General features: G+C 46.7%; 1 protein-coding gene across 1 annotated transcript in view; it reads right to left on the bottom strand.

The window, feature by feature from the left end:
• Nucleotides 1-9,683: 9,683 nt before the first annotated feature.
• Nucleotides 9,684-24,362, bottom strand: part of WASF1 (WASP family member 1) — a 435,184-nt gene continuing 420,505 nt past the window's right edge. Inside the window, exons 8-9 of the mRNA XM_086927387.1 lie at nt 20,833-21,464; nt 9,684-11,477 (exon numbers count right to left, since the gene is read on the bottom strand). Coding sequence (XP_086783513.1) covers nt 11,320-11,477; nt 20,833-21,464 — 790 coding nt within the window. The 3' untranslated portion in view covers nt 9,684-11,319. The remainder of the gene's footprint in view (nt 11,478-20,832; nt 21,465-24,362) is intronic.

Below are 24,362 nucleotides of genomic sequence, written 5' to 3'. Positions count from 1 at the left end.
AATCTCCTCCGGCGTCGCGATCTGCCCAGGGACCGGCGGGTATGAAGCAGGCTATGACGCCTGCGGCTCTGACGGATCCGCATGGGCGGTGTCGCTCGAACCCCCAGCCGCGTCACGCGAGCGTAGGGGCGAGTCGGAAGAGTGATGACGCCTCTTCGACTTCTTGTGCCTCTTACCGGAGGACTTCGAGCCCTTAGACTGGTGCCGACTCCCGGAGCTATGATGACTCCGACCCCGCGACCGGTCCCTCTACCTCCTTTCGGACCGGGACCTCGAGCGGCACGGGCCGACTGCCGGAGCTTGAGTCGCTCGCGGGACCGCTCCCGTCTAGCTTTGGACGTCAGGGCCCGGCAGTCGGAGCAGGACTTGTCGTTGTGATTGGGGCCCAGACAGTGAAGGCACCGGCGATGGGGGTCGGTAACCGACATCAGTCGGCTGCAGTTGACGCAGGGTTTAAACCCGGGCATCTCTACCGGCACTGTCAGAGTCGATAGACTTCGAAAAATGACCAACAATGATCGAAAAAGTTTAGTCAAAAATTGACTAAGATAACCACTTTTTCCGGATCGGCGCTTGCTGACGCGAAAAAAAGAACTGACGTCAGCGCGCGAGGGCGGCGTCTAAGTACTCCGGCGACGTCATCCTGGCGCAACGACGCCGACGACGGACGCGGAGCCGCAGACGACGCCTACCGACGCGCAAGGGTACTGCTACGCAAAAGTTTCCGGATCCAGTCTGATGCCTGGGGATATTCTAAGGTAAGGAATCTAATACTAACCTGTTTCTTTCAGATGGGGCAGGTTTATATCTATCGCTGCGGGATTGAACAAAGATAGAAGGGGCAAGTGGGACCTACTTGAGTCGCAGGTCAAGGAGAGGAGTTGGCCTAATGGCTAGGGCGGTCGACCTCGAATCAGAGGAACTGGATTCTAGTCTCGGCAATGACGCTGAACAACTTGTGAGTCTGGGCAAATCACTTCATCTCCCTGTGCCTAAAAAAAAAATGTGTCCTCATGTAACGCAACTGGTGTTCTGTAAAGTGCTCTGAGGCCTTTGGGTCAAATTTGTGCTATATAAAACTCAATTTAAAAAAAGGAGCTATAAGGGGTCCAGCGCTGCACGGGAGCGATGCAGACAAGGAGACAACTTACTAACGCGCGGAAGCAGTTGAGGGGCCTTGGACTAAGACCGTACGGAGTATGCGCTCCTACGTACTAAGCAGTGCTATTATGAAGGGGGTAACAAAGCTGGGAAACTCTTAGCACACCTGCTAGGGTCCCAGAATAATTCACGCCGCATTGCGGGAATAAGGGCTCCCAGAGGGGAGATCCTCCAAAGAGACACAGACATTGCGGCTACGTTTGAAGCTTTTTACACCACACCGTACAAGGCAGAGCAACTGGACGACGTGGCCACCGAGGACTATGTCCGTCGACCACTGGTGGCGTCCCTCCCCCTGATTGATGCAGAAGCTATGGACGCGAATATCAGCCCAGAGGAGGATCTGTGGGCCATACAGAAGTTAACAGTGGGAGAAGCTCCAAGAGGGGACAGTTTTCCAGTAGACATTTACAAAGCATTTGCCCCTGAACTGATACCGCTTCTTGTTTGTCTTTTTAATGAATTAAGTGAAACTGGAACCTTAATCCCCACAACGTCTATGGCGGAGGTGGTGTAATACCGAAACCAGGGAAGGACCCACTAGAGCGCTTCGTACCGCTGATGTCCCTATTAAATGTTGATCTAAAGATCTTCACTAGCTTGCTGGCAGCTCGCCTGGAACCACACATGGAAAGCCTGGTGGATCCAGATCACTCCGGCTTTATCCCCGAACATAACTGTAGCGATGGGACGAGACGCCTTTGCCACTTACTTGACAAAACTCAACGTACCCAACAGCCTGCACTGCTTCTGTCGGTCGATGCCGAGAAGGCGCTTGACCTGGTACATTGGCCGTACTTGACACGTTATGTGTAGATTTGGGCTAGGGGACAGCTATTGTAGATGGGTCAATTGCATATACAGAACACCGGAAGACTGCATCAGAGTGAACGGCTTAGCTTCCCGCCCCATTAGGATAGGGAGGGGGACCTGCCAAAGGTGCCCGCTCTCCCCTTTGCTTTTTGCGCTCTATATATGGAGCTATTTGCTGAAAGAGTCAGAAAACTTCAAACGATTACTGGGATTCGGATGGGTGACAGAGAACACAAAATCTCACTGTACGCGGACGATGTGGTACTATTTTCACACGCCGGACGCTCTCCTTGTCCCCCCTATTAGAAGAAATTAAGACATTCAGCACAGTATCAAGATTCAAAATCAAGATACAAAAGACATTGGCACTTGGCCTAACCCAGCCCAGAGCTGAGCAGGATCAACTGGGTCAGGAATTCCCACTCGCGTGGGCCCAAGGGGTCGTCTACTACTTAGGGCAGCAGATATAACCCACGAAGGAAAGGATGGTTAAGGCTAACTATTCAACCTTACTGGATGAGACCAGGCGTAAACGTCTTAACTGGAAGAAACACACCATGTAATGGCTAGGCAGATTGGCAGCTGTCAAAATGACTCTCCTGCCCCGCATCCATACATGATGCGGACGTTGCCACTATGCCCTCTCCCTGAAATACTGGCTCCATTACAACATCTTATTGGGATTTTTTTATGGGAAGGAAAAAGATCCCGCATGGCATGATATCAAAAATTCCTGAAGCAAGCCAATGGGGGTCTAGGGGCCCACACTTAGCAAAATACTTTCAAGCAGCGCAACTACATTATATGATCGAGTGGTACAAATTAAAGTGTGAAAAACATTGGTGTTTTATCGATTGCGCAATTGCAGGAAAGCACATATGAAAAGTTCCCTGGTTCCCTAAACGGCATAGACCGGCTGGCACTTACATCTCGCCGGTACTGACGACGACCATTGGGGTGTGGGACAGAGTACAGGAACCCTTTGGCCTTTCAACCCCCGTTTCTCCACTAACACCTTTAATAGGTAACCCAGATTTCCCCCCTGCGAGGGAAGGGTACGGGTACCTGAAATGGCAAGAAGCCAACTGTAAGAGGATAGTTGACTTATTCGACGAGAAGGGGATTATGGACTTCCTTCGGAATCCCCAAGATGCCTATTGGCAATATCTGGTGATCCAACACTGGGAAACGCAACCTCTGGTGCAACCACATGCTGGCCACCCCTCACTAAATTTGAGATATGGTACATCACAAGCATGTCAGACAAGCTCTTGCTGTGAGATATTTACTCATTTTTTAATAAGCCCCAGCACATCGTTAAGACCCCAGCGCAGCATAGATGGGAATCGGAAATGAAACGGGAATTTCCCCCTAAGGAGTGGCAGGACATAATTCACAGGGCCAGAGCGTCCTCCTATAGTACAGCAGGAAAAGAAATGTTTTTAAAGATCGCACATTATTGGTACTATACTTGGGTTAGAACTGCAAAATGGAAACCCAGGGGAAGCAATTTGTGTTGGCGCACCTGTGGGCAACCAGGCACCCTTACCCATATTCTATGGTATTGCCCGAAAATACAGGCCTACTGGAACACTGTCTTGCAGGAGGTAGACTCCATTCACCACACCGAAATGCCCAGATTTTCCAGCCACACCCTGCTGGGGCTGCCAAACCTCCTTACATATCCTCTTAAGTCAAGTCGGGGACAGGCCATCACTATAACACTAGGAGCCGCCAAGCAAGCGCTGCTGGCCTGTTGAGGAACGGAAGAGGTCCCGACTAAGATAGACTGGCTATACAAGATATGGGAGAAATTGGGCATGGAAAATATCACCCAGATTCGACAAAACATGGGGTACTACCATCAAATTCCTCTCCTCCAAATTTATGGAACTTACCTGCTCAAGATACATCTGAGTGCTCCCACTCCCCAACACAACCTCCCACTCAGGAGACCACTCCCAAAGCGAAGAATAATCCCACCTGTGGCTACCCACTAGCCATGTGTACGCAGAAATCCTCCCCAGGCACCAGAACTCTCATCCTTCTTCTCTTATTCTTTTTCTTCTTGCTCCTTTCTTGTCATGCTACCTTACATAATTCTTTCTCTATTGTTCCCCACCGGCCTTGGGCTGTAGGTTTATTTTATTTTATGGAGTTTTATATAGCGCAAACTTGACCAGGTATCGGGTATCAGAGCACTTTACATTGCACCAGTTGCGTTACACGAGGACACATTCATTTTTGTTAGGCACGGGGAGATGAAGTGATTTGCCCAGAATCACAGGATGTTCAGCGTCATTGCCGAGACTCGAACCCGGTTCCCCAGATTCAAGGTAGACCGCCCTAGCTGTTAGGCCAACTCCTCTCCCTAAGGCGGCTGCTAATGTGTAGTGGGCTTGTCCCACAGGTCCAGGAGTAAATAGGTAGACACGGCAGACCAGAACAGGTGCTTATAGATGGTAGTTTATTAGCAGATAAGATGGTACAAGCTAACAGCCCCACCAGGAGCAGACCTACTCGCCGCTCAGCCCATCCTCAACTGTGTCTCTCATGCGTCCAACATTCCAGATACCAAGATTCCAGAGGGAACTCTCACACAGGGCTGATCAGCTAGATGCAGGTACATAGAAATAACATAAGGATACTACATTATCCTCTCTGTATTATAATGGAAAACAAAAAGAGCAAATAACTGAGAAGAAAACTATGCACATAAAAATATACAAACGTTTAAGAAAACTGTAACCCAGAGATGAGCAATAAAATGCACCACATGAGGGAAAACAGAGAACCAAATTGTTAAAGAAGGAAGAAAGCAAAAAGATAAACACTTACACATCCTCCTCCTTTAATAACGAACAATTTAAAAAAAACAAGGCGTAAATTATTTTGAGCTCACATATAATCAATCAAAAACTAAGCCAAAAATTTGCAAAGGGCGAACCAGCACCCAAGAAAGTGCTTCTCACATGAGAAGACTGTGACGTAGACAAAACCGCCAGCCCTCTTTTAAGGGACACTATGGGACTCAAAACCCTAGTAAAACACTGTTCAGGTGGGACTGACACCCCCTAAAAACCAAGGTGGGACTAAAACCCCCTCACCAAAAATGATCATTTTATATTTTTAAAAAAACAAGTGTAAGCCAAGGGTAAATTGGGCTAACTACCCTAGCGGGACTTGGAACCCACTTGACAGGGTGATGGGACTAATGACCCACTCCCAAGGTCATGGGACTGATAAACCCACTCCTAAAGTAGCAATAACCTATGGAGAAAACATAATGCCAACTGGCATACAGGGATGATGGGACTTGAAACCCTCTCCCAACACTAAGAAAAATAAAACATGTTTTCTAATGGGAAAAAGGACAAATATGACCCATTCCTAAAGCCTAGAAAAAACAACTAGTGAACACCATTAACTAAGTAGGCATGCTGTCAATCCAGATAAAAAAAAAACAGTCAAGTATTATTTTACATAAGAAAACATTTCATCAATGACTGTAAAATGAAGCGTGAATACCATTTTAAGACATAAGATGGCAGTGTAACATAGATCTTAGCATAGAGTGCAGAAAAATGTGTAGATGAGAGCACACTAAAACGAACTTTTGCAGAGCCACGATATTTTTCTGTTTTAAAATGTCACTGAAGTGCCCTCCACATAAATGAAAAGGTATGCGTAAGCCATATGTGTGAGCCAACACATGAAACATCTGTTAGACCTGGAATAAAAACAGAGAAACGAAAAGTGCTTTATATTTGATCCCAGAAAGATGCTCAAAAATGTAAGAACTTGCCGACGATTACATGTCCCCCGACGATAGAGAGTCAAATGAACCACCGGAGACACACCCAAGTTTTTCTAGAGATGTCATTGTCTCAGTGAATATTTGCACTGAAAAACAGCATGGTGCTCTTAATAGTTAATACATACAATGTCAAGTATGAAAAAAAAAACTGTGCCGCTTTCACTGGAAACATGCTGCCAAGGACTTAGTCTAAAAATGAACTGTCATACCGGTGCCGCTTATCAGCTACTGAAACACACAAAGTCAAGGAGGAAAATACCGGTACCGCTTATCGGTTTGTGTCCGGTGCCGCTTATCAGCTTGTCTCCAGTGCCTCCTCATAGTGCGTCTTCACAACTTGCCACTACACAGCACGTCTTTGCAGCTTGACTCCTCACAGCACATCGCACTAATCTGCTGCGCAATAAAGCAACATGGCGGTACGTTAGAATTACGCTCGCCGGGTGGTTCACGGCACGTTACTGCTCTAAAGCGTAGATCATCAGCATCGACATTTGGATGATAACGTCACAGATGGTTGCTGATGGGTCCGCGTGAAACTGCACAAGAGGTAAATTCCAAGCGCCGCTTCAAATTTAAACTTTGGCTCAACTGTCTTTTTCTTTTAATGCGTGCTGAACGATGTTACTCCATACAATAAATTAACCATTTTTGATTAAATCATTAGTCTCAAAAATCGCTCTTGTTACACATTCCTCAGCTGCTCGATCGCTACAGTTGAAAAATAACCACCACTCTTTTTAACTGTTTCTGCCAAACAAGTCACAAGCCTGTAAAAATTCAGTTCCTTTTTAGTAAAATCTTGTTATCTTTCACACGCTTCCATTTATACATCGATGCGAGGTTGACAGACTATTAAATGTAAAGTCTTAACTTAAAAACAGGATACCTTCGAATGACAGTTTCTTTTTCATTCAGTTCACATACCTTAAGGGCTAGCTGCTCGAGCGCTACTGTTGAAATTGACCGAAATGATTTTTACTAGTTTCAGCCAAGTAACTCACACGTCTTTAGATAAAGTCACTTTAAGTTTCTTTTTTTTTTTTCTCCGCACGCTTCCAACTGTTCCTTGATGAAGTTATTTAAGTGTACAGTCTCAAAATCGAAAACTGGAAGCCTTCTTGCGCCAAAATTACACACACAGCCACTGTTACCTTGTCTTCTTGTGGGCTGGAGACGCTTCTTTTCTTTTTTGTTGGCATTGGCATTTCTTTCAAGGCTTCCTTTAGATGACAGTACACCGCACGCCTGTTGATGAGCTGTCCGTTGTGCTGGACACTGGTGGGGCAAACAGGCGTGACCTCTCACATACTTGACATGTTAAACTTCTTAAGTACGCTTTTTCTTCCTTTTGCTTGACTCTTGAGTGTAGATCTTCATCATTGGTAGGTTCTTTAAGTCCGACGTCGCCAAAATGTAGTGGGCTTGTCCCACAGGTCCAGGAGTAAATAGGTAGACACGGCAGACCAGAACAGGTGCTTATAGATGGTAGTTTATTAGCAGATAAGATGGTACAAGCTAACAGCCCCACCAGGAGCAGACCTACTCGCCGCTCAGCCCATCCTCAACTGTGTCTCTCATGCGTCCAACATTCCAGATACCAAGATTCCAGAGGGAACTCTCACACAGGGCTGATCAGCTAGATGCAGGTACAAAGAAATAACATAAGGATACTACATAATGTGAACCTAAGCATCTTTAAAATCAATAAAAATGACAAACCATAAAATGAGCCTAGACCTTAGAAGTGTGAAAACTAGGACTTTCTTCTTGGGGGAGGGGGTCAGAAACCCATAGAGTGAAGTGTTTTAATTATCTGAGGCTTTCTTTTGATCAAAACCTAACCTGGCACAGCCTGCATCCATTCAGGGCTGCTCATACTCAAAGAGCTGTGGAGGCAGTGTTTTCATCTGCGAGAAAGCTGGGTCACAAAACGATCAAAGAACTGACGGAGATTTATCAGAGCAAATGTGTTTCTGTGGTGACTTGTGGGGCAGAGGTCTGGGGATATAAATGTCCTGGGCCAATTCAGCTTGTAGAAAATACCTTTATTCATAGGCTACTGGTCATCCCCCAATCATGCCCTACCTTTATGTGCCTATTAGAGTTGGACCTAACACCTGTAGGTGACAGGATAAAGATGGTTGCTCTACTCTTACGGCTGAGGATTTTGGGGAACTTGATGTCCAACTCTTTATGTAAGTACTGGATGGTTTTCTTTCCCTGGACAATGCTCTCAATATACCATGGATTAGATTTATAAAAAATAATTTCTAGAGATGGACCTTCAGGAGTACGCCGAAAATCTGGCCAGGGCTATCTCCAAGGTAAAGGAAGCATTTGGATACAGACAAGGCATGGCCCACCAGGCGGCATTAGATAATCTACTTGTAAGCCGCACTTAAAATCCAATCAGTTTGGCACATGAGTGTGAGCCTTATCTCTCCTGGTTTGTGAATGGGAACATCAGTTTTTATTTAACAAGACTACGATTTAGTCTATTGCACCTGATAGATGTTTTTCCTAGGAGTATGGTCTGGGGAGAAACACTGCTCTGGGGAGAACCACTGCCTACATATACTTGCAATAACACTGCCACTCAAAGCACATTGCACTTTATTGCATTTTGCACTCTGTATGCTCATGCTAGGAAGTGATTTATTTGCCCTATTTTATGTTCTATTTAATAAAAACCTACATAAGGAGACTTTTGACTGATTCCAAAGGCTGGAGAATTAGAATATTTGCATGGCAGTGAGAAATTTTGTCCACAAACAAATATGGCTCAACATAACTACCCCACCCATCGCATATTAGTATGTTAGTATCTGATCTCATTTTTTAACTATATATATCCCAATATATGCCCTGAACCTTGAAATGCTGCTTTATTTATGACATCTTTTTTATCATCTGAAATGCTGCTCTATTTGTTTATGAAATATTTTTATCATCTGTAACTTTATGGCCGTAATTGGCCGAATAACTTTTTTTGTGACTGACTGACCAGACACTATTTTGTGACTATAAATACAGCGACGTAATTGTGACAAAAGCAAGCATATTAGCTCGGTAGGCCAAATAACCAGGGGCCCTGCTGTTTCGCATTTTATTGAAACATTAACAGCTAACTATGCCCCACTCATGGAGAAAACTTAGTGGACTTGATGAAGGCAAACATCTAGGAAGCATGCATTTGACTTTGTATGTATTAACAGAAACATGGATGGAACAAATCAGTAATGAAAGTATTAAGTAAAGGGGGAGCAGTTCATAATTATGTTGAACAACCGATAAGCAACAATTAGGTTATTGCCATGAGGACGAACATAGTCTGCAAAGTGCTCACCTTTCAATAAAAATGTATGTAGCCCACTCGCTAGTCCTCCCAAGTCCCCAGCGCTTTTGCAGGGTTGTGTGTTTCTATTTACTGACCTGGGCAATGAACAAGCAACTACAGGAAAGCCTACCGGTCCAACCCTATAAACACCAAAATCATACAGCCACAGTTTGATGAATATGATACAGACAACTAACAGGGGCACCAAATTGCAACGCCCGACACATCACAAGTTGGGTCGCACTCTTGCTTGCAATGGTAACCCTGGAACCAGGTGGAAATTCATCAGACAGCAGATAGTCCACAGCAATAGCAGAATAGCCTAATAGCATAACAGCATATCAGCATTCACAATACATTTGTTAAGGGTCAAAGTACTGACAAGCATACCTTTATATCTGGATCACACTCTCCAAAAAAACTCTACAAAAGGTCAGATGAACCAATGCTTCTAGGATTTGGATCCAGCCTTAAAATGTACAAATTTGTTAGCATTATATGAAATCAGTGACACAAGAGTATGGCTGTAAAAAAATCAAGCAACAATTGAGACACATTTAAAATTAAGATTTATTAAATCAAACTGTTATTTCTAACAGTTGCATAAGTTACACAGCTTGTTTAAGTCAGAAGTTTCCACATGGATTTGAATTATTTGCAACTACTGTACTGCAGGCAAACTAGTACCTCACAATATGTACTTGGAAGAAAAAACAAACAACATTCAAAAATAAGGCCATTATCAATAGTCTTTTAAAAAAAGGCAAAAACAATTAAAACACGTTGTCCACCCACTCAGAGCAACAATCACTGAAAAGTAAGGATGGAATTCAAAATGTAATAATGTAAAATCTCAGGGAGCAACTTTGGTCAGACGCGGTGTAGAATATATACATTAGGAGTATATGATTGGTGAAAAGGGGACAAGGGCAGGTGTGTCATGGATTGGCGCAGAGCAACTTCATTTGTAATTAATTTAGTGTGTACAAAATCCTTAAGAGCTGCACAAAAAAGGCGAAAATGACCACACGTTTCCAACCAAGGTCAACAAACAACCATTTCAAGAAAAATATTGCAGTGCAAATGGCTTCATGGTACTTCTGCGGCGTAGAAATGTGGGTCAAGATTAATGCATTCATTTTCTAGTGTAGAGCACAATGTAAACTAAAACACTTCAAAGCTGTCAAAATGTTGGAAGACAAGGAAATCAAGGAAATCAAACCACAGGGACATGAAGTGCTTTGCCCTGGATTTCAGAGTGTGAAGCTGGGAATTAAACCAACACTTTTGGTTCCAAAGTAAGTAACTTTGCCACTGAACAACATTGTTTCCCGTAGAGCACCCCGCCCCATGATGGTGCTGCTATAAGAAAAAGCGTGTAGTGCAGTCTGCAGGAAGCACAGGAGTGGCAGGTTCTGTGACTGAGTAAGCTGTACACAGGAGGTGGGTAAAGAGAAGAGTGGAGGAAAATTGGAGGAGATCTCAGGAGGACACATACCAAGACAAGGGGGGCAGGGGGAGTCGATGAGTCCCACTCAATCACAATCTTCTCGCCCTGGTGGCTGAGCCCGTACATGTGCTTCAAAATTTGACATTTCCCACTCGAAACAGAGAGGGCTGAACATTTTCAACTCACAACAATGGGAAATAGGGCGTGAGATGCAAGTGTGTGCATGCATTCAGAAGTCCTGAATCTCATTCCATATGCACTCTCCTGACAAATAGATTTAAATGGGCAGTGATATCTGACAGCGAGGTTTAATGTCACTAAAATGTTATAAAAACGGAATCAGCTTAAATAAGTAGAGAGCGCTGCTCTTGGAATTCAAACCGCAGTTGCCTTCATTATCCTAAAAATAAAAGTGCACAAGTAAGATATGTTGAGCAACAAACCAAAAAAAGATGGTCGTCTACACTACCAATAGTTTCCCATGCGTAATACTTAGTGGTCTATTTGAACAAAAAGTATGCTCTCCCAAGGGAAATATGCATGTAAAAACCACCATTAACATGTTTAGTATTTCAGTTGAGCTAACTTCTTGTAAACAGAGAAGTATAAAAAAATGTGGATTATTTTTGTAGTGTATCAGTAGAAATACAACACACTAAAAATGGCCGAACAGATTCAAACAAGTACTACAATGGACATCAGCATTCAATTTCTGCACAGTACACCGATGGGTTCACTTCATTCCAGCCATTCCACCTCGTCGAACTCTGAATCGTCTTCGGAATCACTGTATTCCACAGCTATGCGGCGAGACAGGATGGTAGCCACGTCATTTTCAATGCGCTCATGTTTGGCTTCTTGTTCGCGCTGCTCTTCTACCTTGCGGAGCTGAATACCTGAAAAGCAACAAAAAAGAAATTACGTGGCTGACAAATTAAACACAAATAACTAGTCCAAATCCCGCAGTATTTCTTTCTTAAATGGGACAGTAAGACCTTTATACTGAGACTAGTAACAAAAAAAGATTTCAACAAAGAGAAAGAATTGTATGCTATCTCATATGACATCACAGTATACGAAAAAGTGACAGAAGCTTGATAACGTGTGACGCAATCCATTTGAGAGTCAGAATACATGAAAGACTGCCACACACAACATGGCATCGTTGCCAGACAGCTGACTAAGCGTCGCCAGCAGAACGCTAACACTTCTTGCCAAGCAAGGAACAACCTCTCAAGCTCATGACGTGAATCAAATGGTAAAGTCCCACAGCAAGTTCATCAAGACACATAAAATGTCAGTACATGATCAATCAATCAAACACTATTTTTGAAGTGCAGCTTATCACCCGTGAGAGTATTCAGGCGCTGAGTAGTGGGTTTCAGTCGAAGAGCCAGGTCTTGAATTTCTTCCTAAAGTCTGTCAGCAAGAGGGTGATGTTCAGAGGTGGGGGGAGATAGGCGTTCCAGGACTTGGTGGGGAGATGGGCGAATGATCGTCCTCCGGTGTGGCAGCAGGGATACGTGGTGTGCGAGGGTGAGGTGGGCAGAGCGGAGGTTTGTGGAAGGGTTGTGGTAGTTCAAGTGGTGATTTAGGTACATCGGTCCTTGGTCATGGAGGGCTTTGTAGGCGTTGCTCGGTAGTTTGAACTGGCATCTTTCCTGGATCGGGAGCCACTGGAGGTCTCTCAGGTGCTGGGTAATGTAGGTTCTTTTGGGCAGGTTGAGGATCAGTCTGGCTACTGCGTTCTGAATCGTCTGGGGTATTCTCATGAGTTCGCTGGTGGTGCTGGCATACAGTACGTTGCTGTAGTCCAGGTAAGAGGGCCTGAGCCACTGTTTTCCTGGTGCTGATAGGGAGCCATTTGAAGATTGTGTGAAGAATGCGGAGAGAGTGGAAGCAGGCTGAGATGACAGTGTTGACCTGTCGTTTCATGGAGAGTTCACTGTTGAGGATGATGCCGAGGTTGTGTGCCTCGTCCTTCTGTGTGGGGGTGGGTCATAGTTTCGATGGCAACCTGGTGTCGTTCCAGGGACAGGTGTGGAGGCCAAAAATCAGCACTTCATTTGAGTCCGTGCTGAGCTTCAGGCAGCTGTCCTTCATCCAGATGGGGACGTTTCTCATGCAGTTGTGGAGAGCGAGTGGATGAGCTTGGTGAAGCAAAAAAGTAATCATCACCACTATGACTGCCCAAATCATCACACTCAAATATCCCCTCCCAGAGCAGCTTGTGGACATGCCCTCGTAAGGAGCTGCCTGTTTTGTCATGATCCATGAAGGTGTGTTGCTGTATATCTCCCCAGTGCCTCTTCTTCTGAAGGCCAAAGTGAGTCACACACTTGAGACTTTTGAAATATCAACTATCACTGAATAAGAGCAAAGAAGCTCGTCTTTGAGCAATCAGGCTTAGCTGCCTCTCCACATTCCGCATCTATACCCCACTCTGTGTGGAAAAGGTTTAAGTGGATGTTTGTGGTGAAATGACCTTGGATGTTTACTACATTTGCTGCTCACTAGGAATGGGAGAAACAATGTGCAGTACAGAAAAACAACCATTCACACACACTGTCAGGAGAAGAATAGGTTAGATCTGCAGGTTAGCATTGTAGACAGAACCACTAAGCACATAGAAAAACCAAGGTCAAATTTAGCAACTGCGTTACCCCACAATAAATCCCCCTCCCTGCACCCCTACCCATGCTTAGAGTCCTTTCTCCATTATCATCTTTTTTATGACAAGTACATTTATTTGACGTTAAACTGTATTGTGGTGTAATGTGTCTCACTTCCACTCTCCTAACAACACCTGCACAGCTTTGGACCGGTCATTCCACTATGCTTCTGAACGTAAACAAAGAAGGCTTAAGAGTCCTGTTCTTGGTGATCGACTTTTGATTTGCAAGTGATCTAGAGTACAAGAACCAATGTGAAGAGTGCAGCCGTGGTGACTTCAAGGCACCCAAGAGCAAGGAGAGAGATGGCGGAGTGCTCATATTATTTCTACTTGAGCACACAACAGTCGTACTGTGGGGATATGCAATTATTCAGCATGCTTCAGGCAAATGCAGAGAAACAAGAATTGCCATGATCATAGGCACACTGCATGGAAACAGAATTATAGGCCACAGATACTAACCGATTTGGCAGTTTCCAAATGCTCCAATTTCCAAAATAGGAGTGTTTGTGGCTGTAATATACTTGTTTCCATTGAAATTCCATTTTAGGAGTTGTTAAACTTTAACCGACAACTAAAATGGGATTGGAAATGGTTACCAATTTGTAGTTTGGAAGAGGTGTGTAGTGGACTGCGAACTGCAAACCTGTACTATAAGTATCAGTCGTTTTCAACTGGAATTCTGGTCGCAAACCATTTAAAAGTTATAGACTCTCAAATTGGGGTAGGGACACATTTGCAAAAGAGATCGTATCCCTTGTAGTCCTGATTCACATTGCTTACCAATTAGACTCAAATTCTAAATTATAAAGGTATGTAGAAAATATTGGCGTGGAATATGGAGTAATATGGTAATCTCCTTGGAGATGTATAAGAACTAAGAAACAATGGCATATTTTCAACGCAGAGGAGGTGGCATTTCCTTTGTCAAGTATCTGTTAAAACACTTTAATATTTTGTTGCATTTAGATGAAACGTATTTTTTGTTTGTTTTTAAATTGTCATGATTTTAAGTAATCAAACAATGAACAATAATGATGGTGCTTTGTCAAGCATGTGCTGGCGAAAACACTAGAATCCATGATTAGATGGGTACCAGCAGAAATATTAAATGTATCTTGATAAGAAGTAGTGTTCAAACATTATCAGTGGAATAGGAAGCATCTGATTTTTTTGGGTTCACTTACAAAGCAGATCGCTGACAAAAAACACAACAAAAGCAGCATTAGTAGTGGATTATAAAAAATTGGATTATGCTTTTCTACGTATTTCACCAAACAAGAACAGGCCACTAAGGGTCACCGGATGGGCAGGCAGGCAAACCTGCTGTGATTCATGGACACTGCAGCAAACCACCTGCTTCCTGCCTTTTTTATCATTCGTAGGCAGAAGCAGGGAAGCAAATGGAAGTAATTCAGGTAGAGATTGGCTATTGAAGAATAGGAAGGAATCGACCAAAAGTATTGATAATAGTGTTCAACCCACTGGGTAAAGCTACTCCCTGAAGGTGAACGAAAGCATATCACTTACAGAGTACAACAAAGTACGTGACTGCCATAACTTACACTTCGAGTTAAACAGGTAGAGAGAATGTTCAATGGATGAGAAAATAAGTGAACAATACTCAATGGACAATAGAGCACAGCAATACATTGCTCGTATAATCATTTTAATTTTCAAAAACATGTGTGAGTGCTGTGTTGTCATGTCTAAGTTTACTGATATTATTAACCATGCAGTGTATGTGCTTATGTGTTCCATGCTAATATCTATGCTAATTACCACGCTGCTTGGTATCATTAAGGTCACTAAAGGAGAAGTTACTTACCTTCAGTAACTCCTTATCTGGCAGAGACATGATATAGCCGCATATTCCTTACCTTTGAATTTTCCAAGCATCAGATGGGGTCAGAAAGATTTTTCTTAGAGCAAATTCCCTTGCGTGCTGGTAGGTGGAGTTGGTCGGCTCCACGTGACGTTGGTGGCATTGTCTCCGCTGCTGTGACATCCACAGCACCTATATAGGCACCACCTCTGCATTGTGAAGTCAGTTACTTTTCACGCCTTTCCACGCCAGAGGACCAGAGCCATGAAGTGCACTGACATTAACGTGTTTCTGAACAACTAAGGCCCTGAAGGGGGGTCAGCATTGAACGTACAATGCGGTCTGCAGCTCGGGAAGGATGGGTGGGTAAGTAAGGAATCTGAGATCATGTCTCCACTAGATAAGGCGTTACTGAAAGTAAGTATCTTGTCCATCTGCTACATCTAGCTGCAGATTCTTTAACTTTGAATAGATACACAAGCAATATCACCCCCAGAGGAGGAACTGCGGACAAGTTAAACCAGGTGGTCCTGCATGAAAGAGTGGTCAAATAAGCCATCCCGTTGGACTTGACTGCCCGGGCAGTAGTGTTTGGTAAACGTGTGAGGGATGACCACGTTGCTTTCGGAGGACTGTCAAGGACTGGACCACCATGTTCAAACGCCGTGGTAGCAGCTTTTGCTCTGGTGGAACGCACCTTTACGCCTTCAGGAGGCTGCTTCTTGTCTAGAGCACAGCAAATTTTGATTCAGAGGATGCCCCATTGATAGTCCTCTTCTGCACCGCACAAGCTTTCTTTGATCCAACTAAGGGTTGGTTTTCCACCCGGAACTCTTTAGTGCAGTTAAGGTAGAATGACAATGCTTTTTTTGGGTCCAGACAGTGGAGTCACTTCTCTTCTTTAGAAGAGTGCGGAGGAGCTTAGAAAGTTAACGAGGTGACCAATTGCCCCACATGGAATAGTGTTACGACTTTCAGTAAAAAGGTGACCGATTGCTAAGCACTAACTTATTAGGGATGATGGTCAGGTAAGGCGGCTTGGATGACTGAGCCTGCAGTCAGCTCACTCTCCCGGCAGAAGTTATTGCTACTAGAAAGGCTGCTTTGATGGCAAACAGCCAGAGGGGACAGTTGTGCAGAGGTTTGAACAGAGCACACGTCAGGAAGGTGAGAACCAAATTAAGGTCCCACTGAGGCATGATGAAAGAGTAGGTGGAAACATATGCACAAGCCTGTTAAGAAATCTATTTTACAATAAGAGATTTAAATAAGGAGGGTTGGTCTGGCAGCCTCAAGGAGGCAGACAGAGCCAAAATGTACCCTATGAGAGTGCCCAGACAGAGCCCTGCTGGGCAAGGGTCACAATAAAGAGAAGGACTTGAGAGAAGGAAGCGGAAAGAAGATGATCAATAGATCTTTCTGTACAGTATTTTACACATTTTTGCCACTGGCAGGTGTACACACCCTTGGTAAAGGGACATCTGGCTCTATTACAGTAATTACAGACTTCGGGAGGAAGGTTGAATGCTGTCAACTTCTGCCGTTCAATCTCCACACAAGAAGACAGAGTTAAGAGGTTCCGGTGGAGGACCCTCCCCTTCTGCTGCGACAGAAGTTCCTCCCGAAGGGGCAGCATGATTGGAGGATCGATGCTCAATTGGAGAAGGTCTGGATATCAGCCTCTCCATGCCCTGTCCGGAGCCACAAGAATGACTTGGGCCCGGTCTCCTCCTGATCTTCTTGAGCACTCTTGACAGGAGTGGTACTGGCAGAAAGGCATACAGGAGGCCTGAGCTCGATACAAGATGAGAAGCGTCGCTGAGCGAGTGCAGCCTTGGAAACTCCTGTGCACAAAACTGCTAACATTGCGTGTTCTCAGCGGAGGCAAACAGATCTAACCAAGGCCCTCCCCACTGCTGAAAGAGACCTTGCTCCACCTCCAGATGGAGAAGCCTTTTGTGATCCGCAAGGCATCGATGGCTGAGTTAATCTGCCCTGGCATTGAGAGAACCTGCCAGGTGTTTAACCACCAGGAAAATGCCCTGCTGTTCCAGCCACATCCAGAGACACAGGGTCTCTTGACAAAGGGTCCACAAACCCACCCTGTCCTGTTTGCTGCAGTAGAATCTGGCGGTCGTGTTGTCCGTGAACAGTTGAACCGCTTTCCCTTGATTGTAGGAAGAGAGGCTTTTAATAGCAAGCGTTTCACTTGGAGCACCAGCAAGTTAATGTAGAGTCCGGATTCGTCCAGAGTCCCCTGATCTCCACTACTCCCAGATGGCAGCCCCATCCTAGGAGTGATGCATTTGTGACTACTGTGTGGTCTGGATGGGGAAGGTAGAGGGGTCTGCCTCTGACCCAATCGCGGTCTGTTAGGCACTAATGCAGGTCCTGTGAAGTTCTCTCCGAGATCAGGACCATGTTGGAGCTATTCCCCCAATGCTGCTCCCACTGGAACTTCGAATCTCACTGCAGAGCCCGCATATGCCATCTAGCATGTGTCACTAGCAGGGTGAAGGAGGCCATGAGGCCCAGCAGCTTCAGAGTAATTCTCACCAAAATCCAGGATAGAGGATGAAACATCAGTATCATAGCCTGAATATCCTGGACTCGCCGTTGAAGAGGACACGCCCGAAACTGCATCATAGCCGGAACAGTTTCAATTAAACAAAGCATCTGAGAGGGAGTTAAGTGGGACTTTGGCACACTGATAGAGAACCCCAGTGAGTGTGGAAAGTTTGTCGTAGTCTGGAGGTGGGAGACAACAGCCTGGTGCAAACTTGCCTTCAATAGCCAGTGTTCGAGATAGGGGAAGAGTGCCACACCTGATCTGCGCAGAAGAGCTGCGGCTACCGCCATCATCCTGGTGAACACCCGAGGGGTGCTGGTAAGGCCAAAGGGGAGCACGGTGAACCGAAAATGCTCATGGACTACTGTAAACCGTAGTTAGCCCGGATGAACAGGCAGGACCGGAATGTGAAAATAGGCGTTCTGCAAGTCCAACGCTACCATCCAGTCTCCTGCGTCCAGGAGACAGACAAGAACTGAGCTAGAGTGAGCATCTTGAAATTTTCCTATTTGAGGAAGTAGTTGAGAGCTCCCAGATCTAGGATAGGGTGCAGAACCTTTTCCTTCTTTGGGACCAGAAAGTAGCATGAATAGCAACCACAGCCTACTTCTAGCGCTGATCCCTCTCTTGGGCAAGAGCGTCATGACTTCTTCCTTAATCAAAGCCAGGTCATCCTCAGTCAGCTAGTTGTAAGCTAGAGGTATGGCGGAAGGGTAAGTCTCGAAGGGGAGGGAGTGGCCCCTTCGGACTATCTGAAGAAGCCATCTGTCCCACGTGATGGCCTGCCAGTGGTGGAGGTGATGGCTGATTCTGCCACCCACTGGTCACCCATGATGTTGAAGGGCCAGACTAGGAGTGTTTGGAGCATGAGGTTGCAGGGGGGTGTGGTGGACTGATCTGACCTCTGGCCGCCCAACCCATGGGGCTGGAACGAGCCACGTCCAGGCCGCACAGAGGTTGCTGACCTTATTCGGTCCTGTGGCTGGGGCATAGCTGGCGCAACTGAATGCCCCTTCCATAGACTTGAAAGGGGAGAAAGGCGGACTGGGGATGAGTGGCAACTGAGAGGCCCTAAGAGTTGCCCTTAGCCCGCGAGTCCTTAAAGTGCTCCAGCTCCATTTCCACCTCGTCCCCAAAGATACAGTGCCATCAAAGGAAATGTCCATGAGAGAGGCATGGACATCCACCAAAAAGCCAGAAGTCCTCAAACAGGTGTGGCATCGAACAGCTAACATTGTTGAAATTGCTCTGCCTAGTGAGTCGGTTGCATCGAGCACAAACTGGATTGTGAACTTTGTTGCATCTCTCCCGTCTCACACTGCTTGGGAGAGGATGGACCGGGCCACCTCCAGGACCAGTGGCAGCACTTGCGCAACCGATTCCCACAGAATGTGGGAGTAATCCCCCAATAAGCACAAGGTGTTCACGGACCGCAGTACAAGGCTGGAGGAGGATAACATTTTCTTATCCCAACTATCCAGCCTCTTGAATTCTCTATCCCGAGGTGCGGAAGGGATCGCACCTTGGGAGGTAGAAGCTTGTACCACCAAGCTCTCTGGGTATGGTGGTTGGTGAGGAAATTTGGGTCACCCGGTGCAGGGCGATGGTGGCGGGCAATTGTCCTATTCACATGTGCCCCTGTGGCGGGCTTGGACCTGTTGCCCAGTAGGACATCAGTTAAGGCCTCGCTGAAAGGCAGCAAGGGTTCTGATGAGGCGACACCAGGCTGCAGAACCTCTGTCAAAAGATGTTCGTATTGACTGCCACAGAAGGGAACTCATGGTTCAGAACTTAAGCTGCCCCTCACACCACCATAGAGTATGATGTTGCCCTCTCTGTAGCCACAATATCGGGAGAAAGCAGGCCAGTAGCTGGGGAGGTATCCTGTCCGAAGGCCTCATCGAGTTCCTCACACCAGTCTATGTTGTGGTAATAGCTGGTCTTCAGAATAGGGCTGAGGAAACGACCCAGAACCTAAGGATTCTATCAGCACGGGCAGGCGCTGATCCGGCTCCAGATCACCCGGGATAAGAACGAGGCTGGCATCTCCGGTGTGCGTGAGCGGTGCAGAGAGTCTCGGCATCAGAACTGGTGCTGGGGAAGGTCACAGAGGTACGACCAGTGTCCGTCCGGATCCATCACAGGATCGGGGGGGGGGGGGGAATGGTGCCAGAGCCCCTTCTGAGCCTCCTGAGCCCAAAGGTGTGCCTGCAGGATCAAGCTGCACAAATATGAGGACCATGGCATCATAAAACTCCTTCAGCTAGAAGGGGTCCCTCTGGCTCCCATGAAGGCTGGAAAGAACGGAGCCGACTCTGGCACAGATTCTGAAGAACGAGGCCTAGAAGAAAGAGACCTAGAAGAACGAGGCCTAGAATACCAAGGCTCTGCCGTCACATCAGCTGATGGATGGGGAGAAGTCGAAGCACGCTTCGACTTCTTATGTTTCTTGTGCTTCCTAACTGACAGACTCAAAGACTTTGAGTGGGAAGATGAAGACTTGGGGCTCCTGGAGCGGTGCCCAGACCTTCCTCTCCGCCGGTGAATGCTCCAGGTCGAACAACGTGGTGCCGAGCCGCAAGAAGCTTTAGGGACCGTTCCCTCAAAGCTTTCGGAGCCATGGCCTGGCAGTTAGAGCAAAACTTCGAGTTGTGGTCGCTCTCTAGGCACCAAAGACAAACCAAGTGTGGATCCATCACCAGCAGCTCTCCACAGATCTGCACTGGCTGGCGCAGAAAGAAAGGAATTGACGTCAATACGCTGAGGTGGTGCCTATATAGATGATGCGGGGTCACAACAACGGAGAAGATGCAGACAATGTCACGCGGAGTCGACCGACCCCCACCTACCGGCGCGCAAAGGTATTGCTCTAAGAAAAACATTCCAGATCCAATCTGACACCTGGGAAATTCAAAGGTAAGGAATCTGCAGCAATACTCTCTATCAGATAAAGCCACATAACTCTCAATCATTCAAAACTAGCTAAATCTCCTTATGTTTAGTTGTTTAAAATAAGGATGTATGAGAGAAGAACAACACTTCAAAAAAATACACAGGAAGTCCTAGAGGAAACCTCAAAGAAAAGAGTGGAGTAAAGATTCCTCACATAAAAAGAGGGCTAGCAAAATAACAATACATTAGAATAGTGCCAAAGAGGTACAAGTACACTTCCAAAATGGTTACCTTTCCGTATTGCTTCCAGGAGAACACTTCTGGCATCGCTGATAACCGGCAGAGTGGATGGATGGCGCTTCGTATCAGAAACAGGGGTAAACTGGGATGGAGGTGATGGTGGCATTAATGGGGCATGAGGACCAGGGACAATAGATTTGAGAGGCTGAGAAACAGTGGTTCCTGTAAGAGGAGAAGAAGGTCGAATGCCAGTAGGAGGCAATGGAGGGGGTGGTGGGGGTGGTGGAAGCCCTTGTACTTCGCTCTGTGGAAGTGTATGACCTGGCACATTTTCGCATACTGGAGTAGCTCTGGTAACCGGAGGAGAAGGTAGTACCAGCGGGGGTGCAACTGGAGGAGGTGCTGGGTGAAGGACCCCAGGAGCAATCTGGAGGGGTGTTGGGGGTGGTGGAACTGCTGGGGCTTGCAATACAGCTGACAATGGAGGAGGCGGTGGAGGAACTGGGGGAGGAGGAGTGGAGGTCATTGTAGACCTCAGTGAAGATGCTGACAAAGCTGAAGGGAGAGGCGGTGGAGGAGGCGGTAGAGGGGGCGGAGGCGGGGGAGGAGTAGGGCTCATAAATACTGCTGTTCTGCCAGAAGCTGGAGACTGTGGGCGGTTGTCCATCAAACCTGAGTTGTTGCTGATAAATAAAAGAAAGAAAAGAATCTTGGTAAACAAGTAACATCTACAATCATATTACACGTGGCTAAAAATGAGCAGCTATGACTACCTGCAACTATGTGTACTTGGGCTGATTTTCTCTGCACAAAATAGCTTACTCAACAGATGTGGCATAAAAACATTTTTTTAAAAATGGGACAAAACCCAATTGCAGTAATGCATGCCATTAAAAGTAGTTTAACTGGAGGAGTTTTCTACTTCACAGACCGAACCGACATGCACAGAGTGTGAAGTCCTTTACCATAAACTCTAAATTTACACAGTTTTATAGAACAGCCCCCAAATCGCAAGCAGCAAGCTGTTATTGCAACTGTATCTCCTGCTGCTGAATGGTGATGGTTTCTGCAGTTCAGAGTTAGACACATGCCAAGCAATGCACTAAAGATCACTCCCTGACTATAGGCAACCAATATTTTGCGCTTCACTAAGCCAAGCAAGTACAGATGCTCTGGGCCAGGAACAGCGAGAGGTTTCGATCGATTAGCAAGCCGGATACAGGGTACACACTTGAAAAGGAAACAGCAGCTAAATACCTCTGTTGAGATAACTAGGACCCTCTCATGCTTTCATGGCCACTAAACACAGACCAGCCTGTGTTCCACACACAGAAAGTATACACGCAAGTCACAGTGAACTGATGTTTGTTCTATGATGTACCAAAGGTGATTTGTGCTTTATAAACATAACTGTCAAATATGAATAACTAACTTGAAGTCACAGTCTTGTGGCTATAAAGTGCTGCAACACACCTCTATATACTTCTGAATGTGATTTATTTCAATTGGAGCATGCAAATGAAAAAACATAAAGGCAGCCATCAATAAGATAAAAGACACGCCTGAAACTAACCTCTGTGACTATGAGAACTTAACTGCAGCCATTTTCACCAGACTGTAACATTAAAGGGAGGTCTAAATAAAAACATCAATAACTGGTTTGATTAGGACTGTCGTTTAAATTGCAGGGAATTAAGAAGGGTACTGAGACACATTAGGGAACGCAATCATGGAACTGAAGAAAATCGAACAGTCAAAGAAAGTGTGCAAATCAGTATTGAAAGATACGTTTGTGATTAAAAGGAAAAGGTCTGCTGCATCTTTTAACTGGCAGAAGATGACTGAGACCATCAAGCACAAAGACCAAAAGTTATTTTGAAAACTAGAAGCTGATGGCCTCACAGTGCGAAAACATCACTGTGCCTCACAGGTTGCATATTCACAGTGGGAGTTACCTCTAAGCAAATGAGACGGCCTATCATCTGCGTTGACTGATTTGAAATTTGATTATGTTTGACAAGTAACCTGAATGGGTAAAGGTAAAGGGGACGCTTAATCTGCAACTCGCAGCAACCCTTTGGACGGCGCATTTTCAAAGTCAGCAATACCTGCCTACCTCTCGCGGAACCCGCTGCGCGGGTCCCGCTTCGTGTGGGGTGAATCCAGGAAGTGCAAGGATCACAATGGTGTTCCAGTGAAGGCGAGTGACAGGCGGGGCTGCGAGCGAGTGCAGGCGCTGGACCGGGACTACTGTTCCCAGGAGCGCTTGCCAGCCCCAATTGAGAACACCTGGGCCGCTCTCCCTGTCTACTCCTCCCCTTCCCCTGTGCTTTAAGACTCCTGCGCTGGGGATTCAGTTTGGGATGCTTAATCTGCAACTCGCAGCAACCCTTTGGACGGCGCATTTTCAAAGTCAGCAATACCTGCCTACCTCTCGCGGAACCCGCTGCGCGGGTCCCGCTTCGTGTGGGGTGAATCCAGGAAGTGCAAGGATCACGACGGTGTCCCAGTGAAGGCGAGTCTGCGAGCGAGTGCAGGCGCTGGACCGGGACTACTGTTCCCAGGAGCGCTTGCCAGCCCCAATTGAGAACACCTGGGCCGCTCTCCCTGTCTACTCCTCCCCTTCCCCTGTGCTTTAAGACTCCTGCGCTGGGGATTCAGTTTGGGACGCTTAATCTGCAACTCGCAGCAACCCTTTGGAGGGCGCATTTTCAAAGTCAGCAATACCTGCCTACCTCTCGCGGAACCCGCTGCGCGGGTCCCGCTTCGTGTGGGGTGAATCCAGGAAGTGCAAGGATCACGACGGTGTCCCAGTGAAGGCGAGTGACAGGCGGGGCTGCGAGCGAGTGCAGGCGCTGGACCGGGACTACTGTTCCCAGGAGCGCTTGCCAGCCCCAATTGAGAACACCTGGGCCGCTCTCCCTGTCTACTCCTCCCCTTCCCCTGTGCTTTAAGACTCCTGCGCTGGGGATTCAGTTTGGGACGCTTAATCTGCAACTCGCAGCAACCCTTTGGACGGCGCATTTTCAAAGTCAGCAATACCTGCCTACCTCTCGCGGAACCCGCTGCGCGGGTCCCGCTTCGTGTGGGGTGAATCCAGGAAGTGCAAGGATCACGACGGTGTCCCAGTGAAGGCGAGTGACAGGCGGGGCTGCGAGCGAGTGCAGAAGCTGGACCGGGACTACTGTTCCCAGGAGCGCTTGCCAGCCCCAATTGAGAACACCTGGGCCGCTCTCCCTGTCTACTCCTCCCCTTCCCCTGTGCTTTAAGACTCCTGCGCTGGGGATTCAGTTTGGGACGCTTAATCTGCAACTCGCAGCAACCCTTTGGACGGCGCATTTTCAAAGTCAGCAATACCTGCCTACCTCTCGCGGAACTCGCTGCGCTGGTCCCGCTTCGTGTGGGGTGAATCCAGGAAGTGCAAGGATCACGACGGTGTCCCAGTGAAGGCGAGTGACAGGCGGGGCTGCGAGCGAGTGCAGGCGCTGGACCGGGACTACTGTTCCCAGGAGCGCTTGCCAGCCCCAATTGAGAACACCTGGGCCGCTCTCCCTGTCTACTCCTCCCCTTCCCCTGTGCTT

The sequence above is a fragment of the Lissotriton vulgaris genome, chromosome 6 (genome assembly GCF_964263255.1).
Source record: "Lissotriton vulgaris chromosome 6, aLisVul1.2, whole genome shotgun sequence".
Lineage (NCBI taxonomy): Eukaryota > Metazoa > Chordata > Amphibia > Caudata > Salamandridae > Lissotriton > Lissotriton vulgaris.
This window is presented reverse-complemented; position numbering and strand designations above follow the sequence as displayed.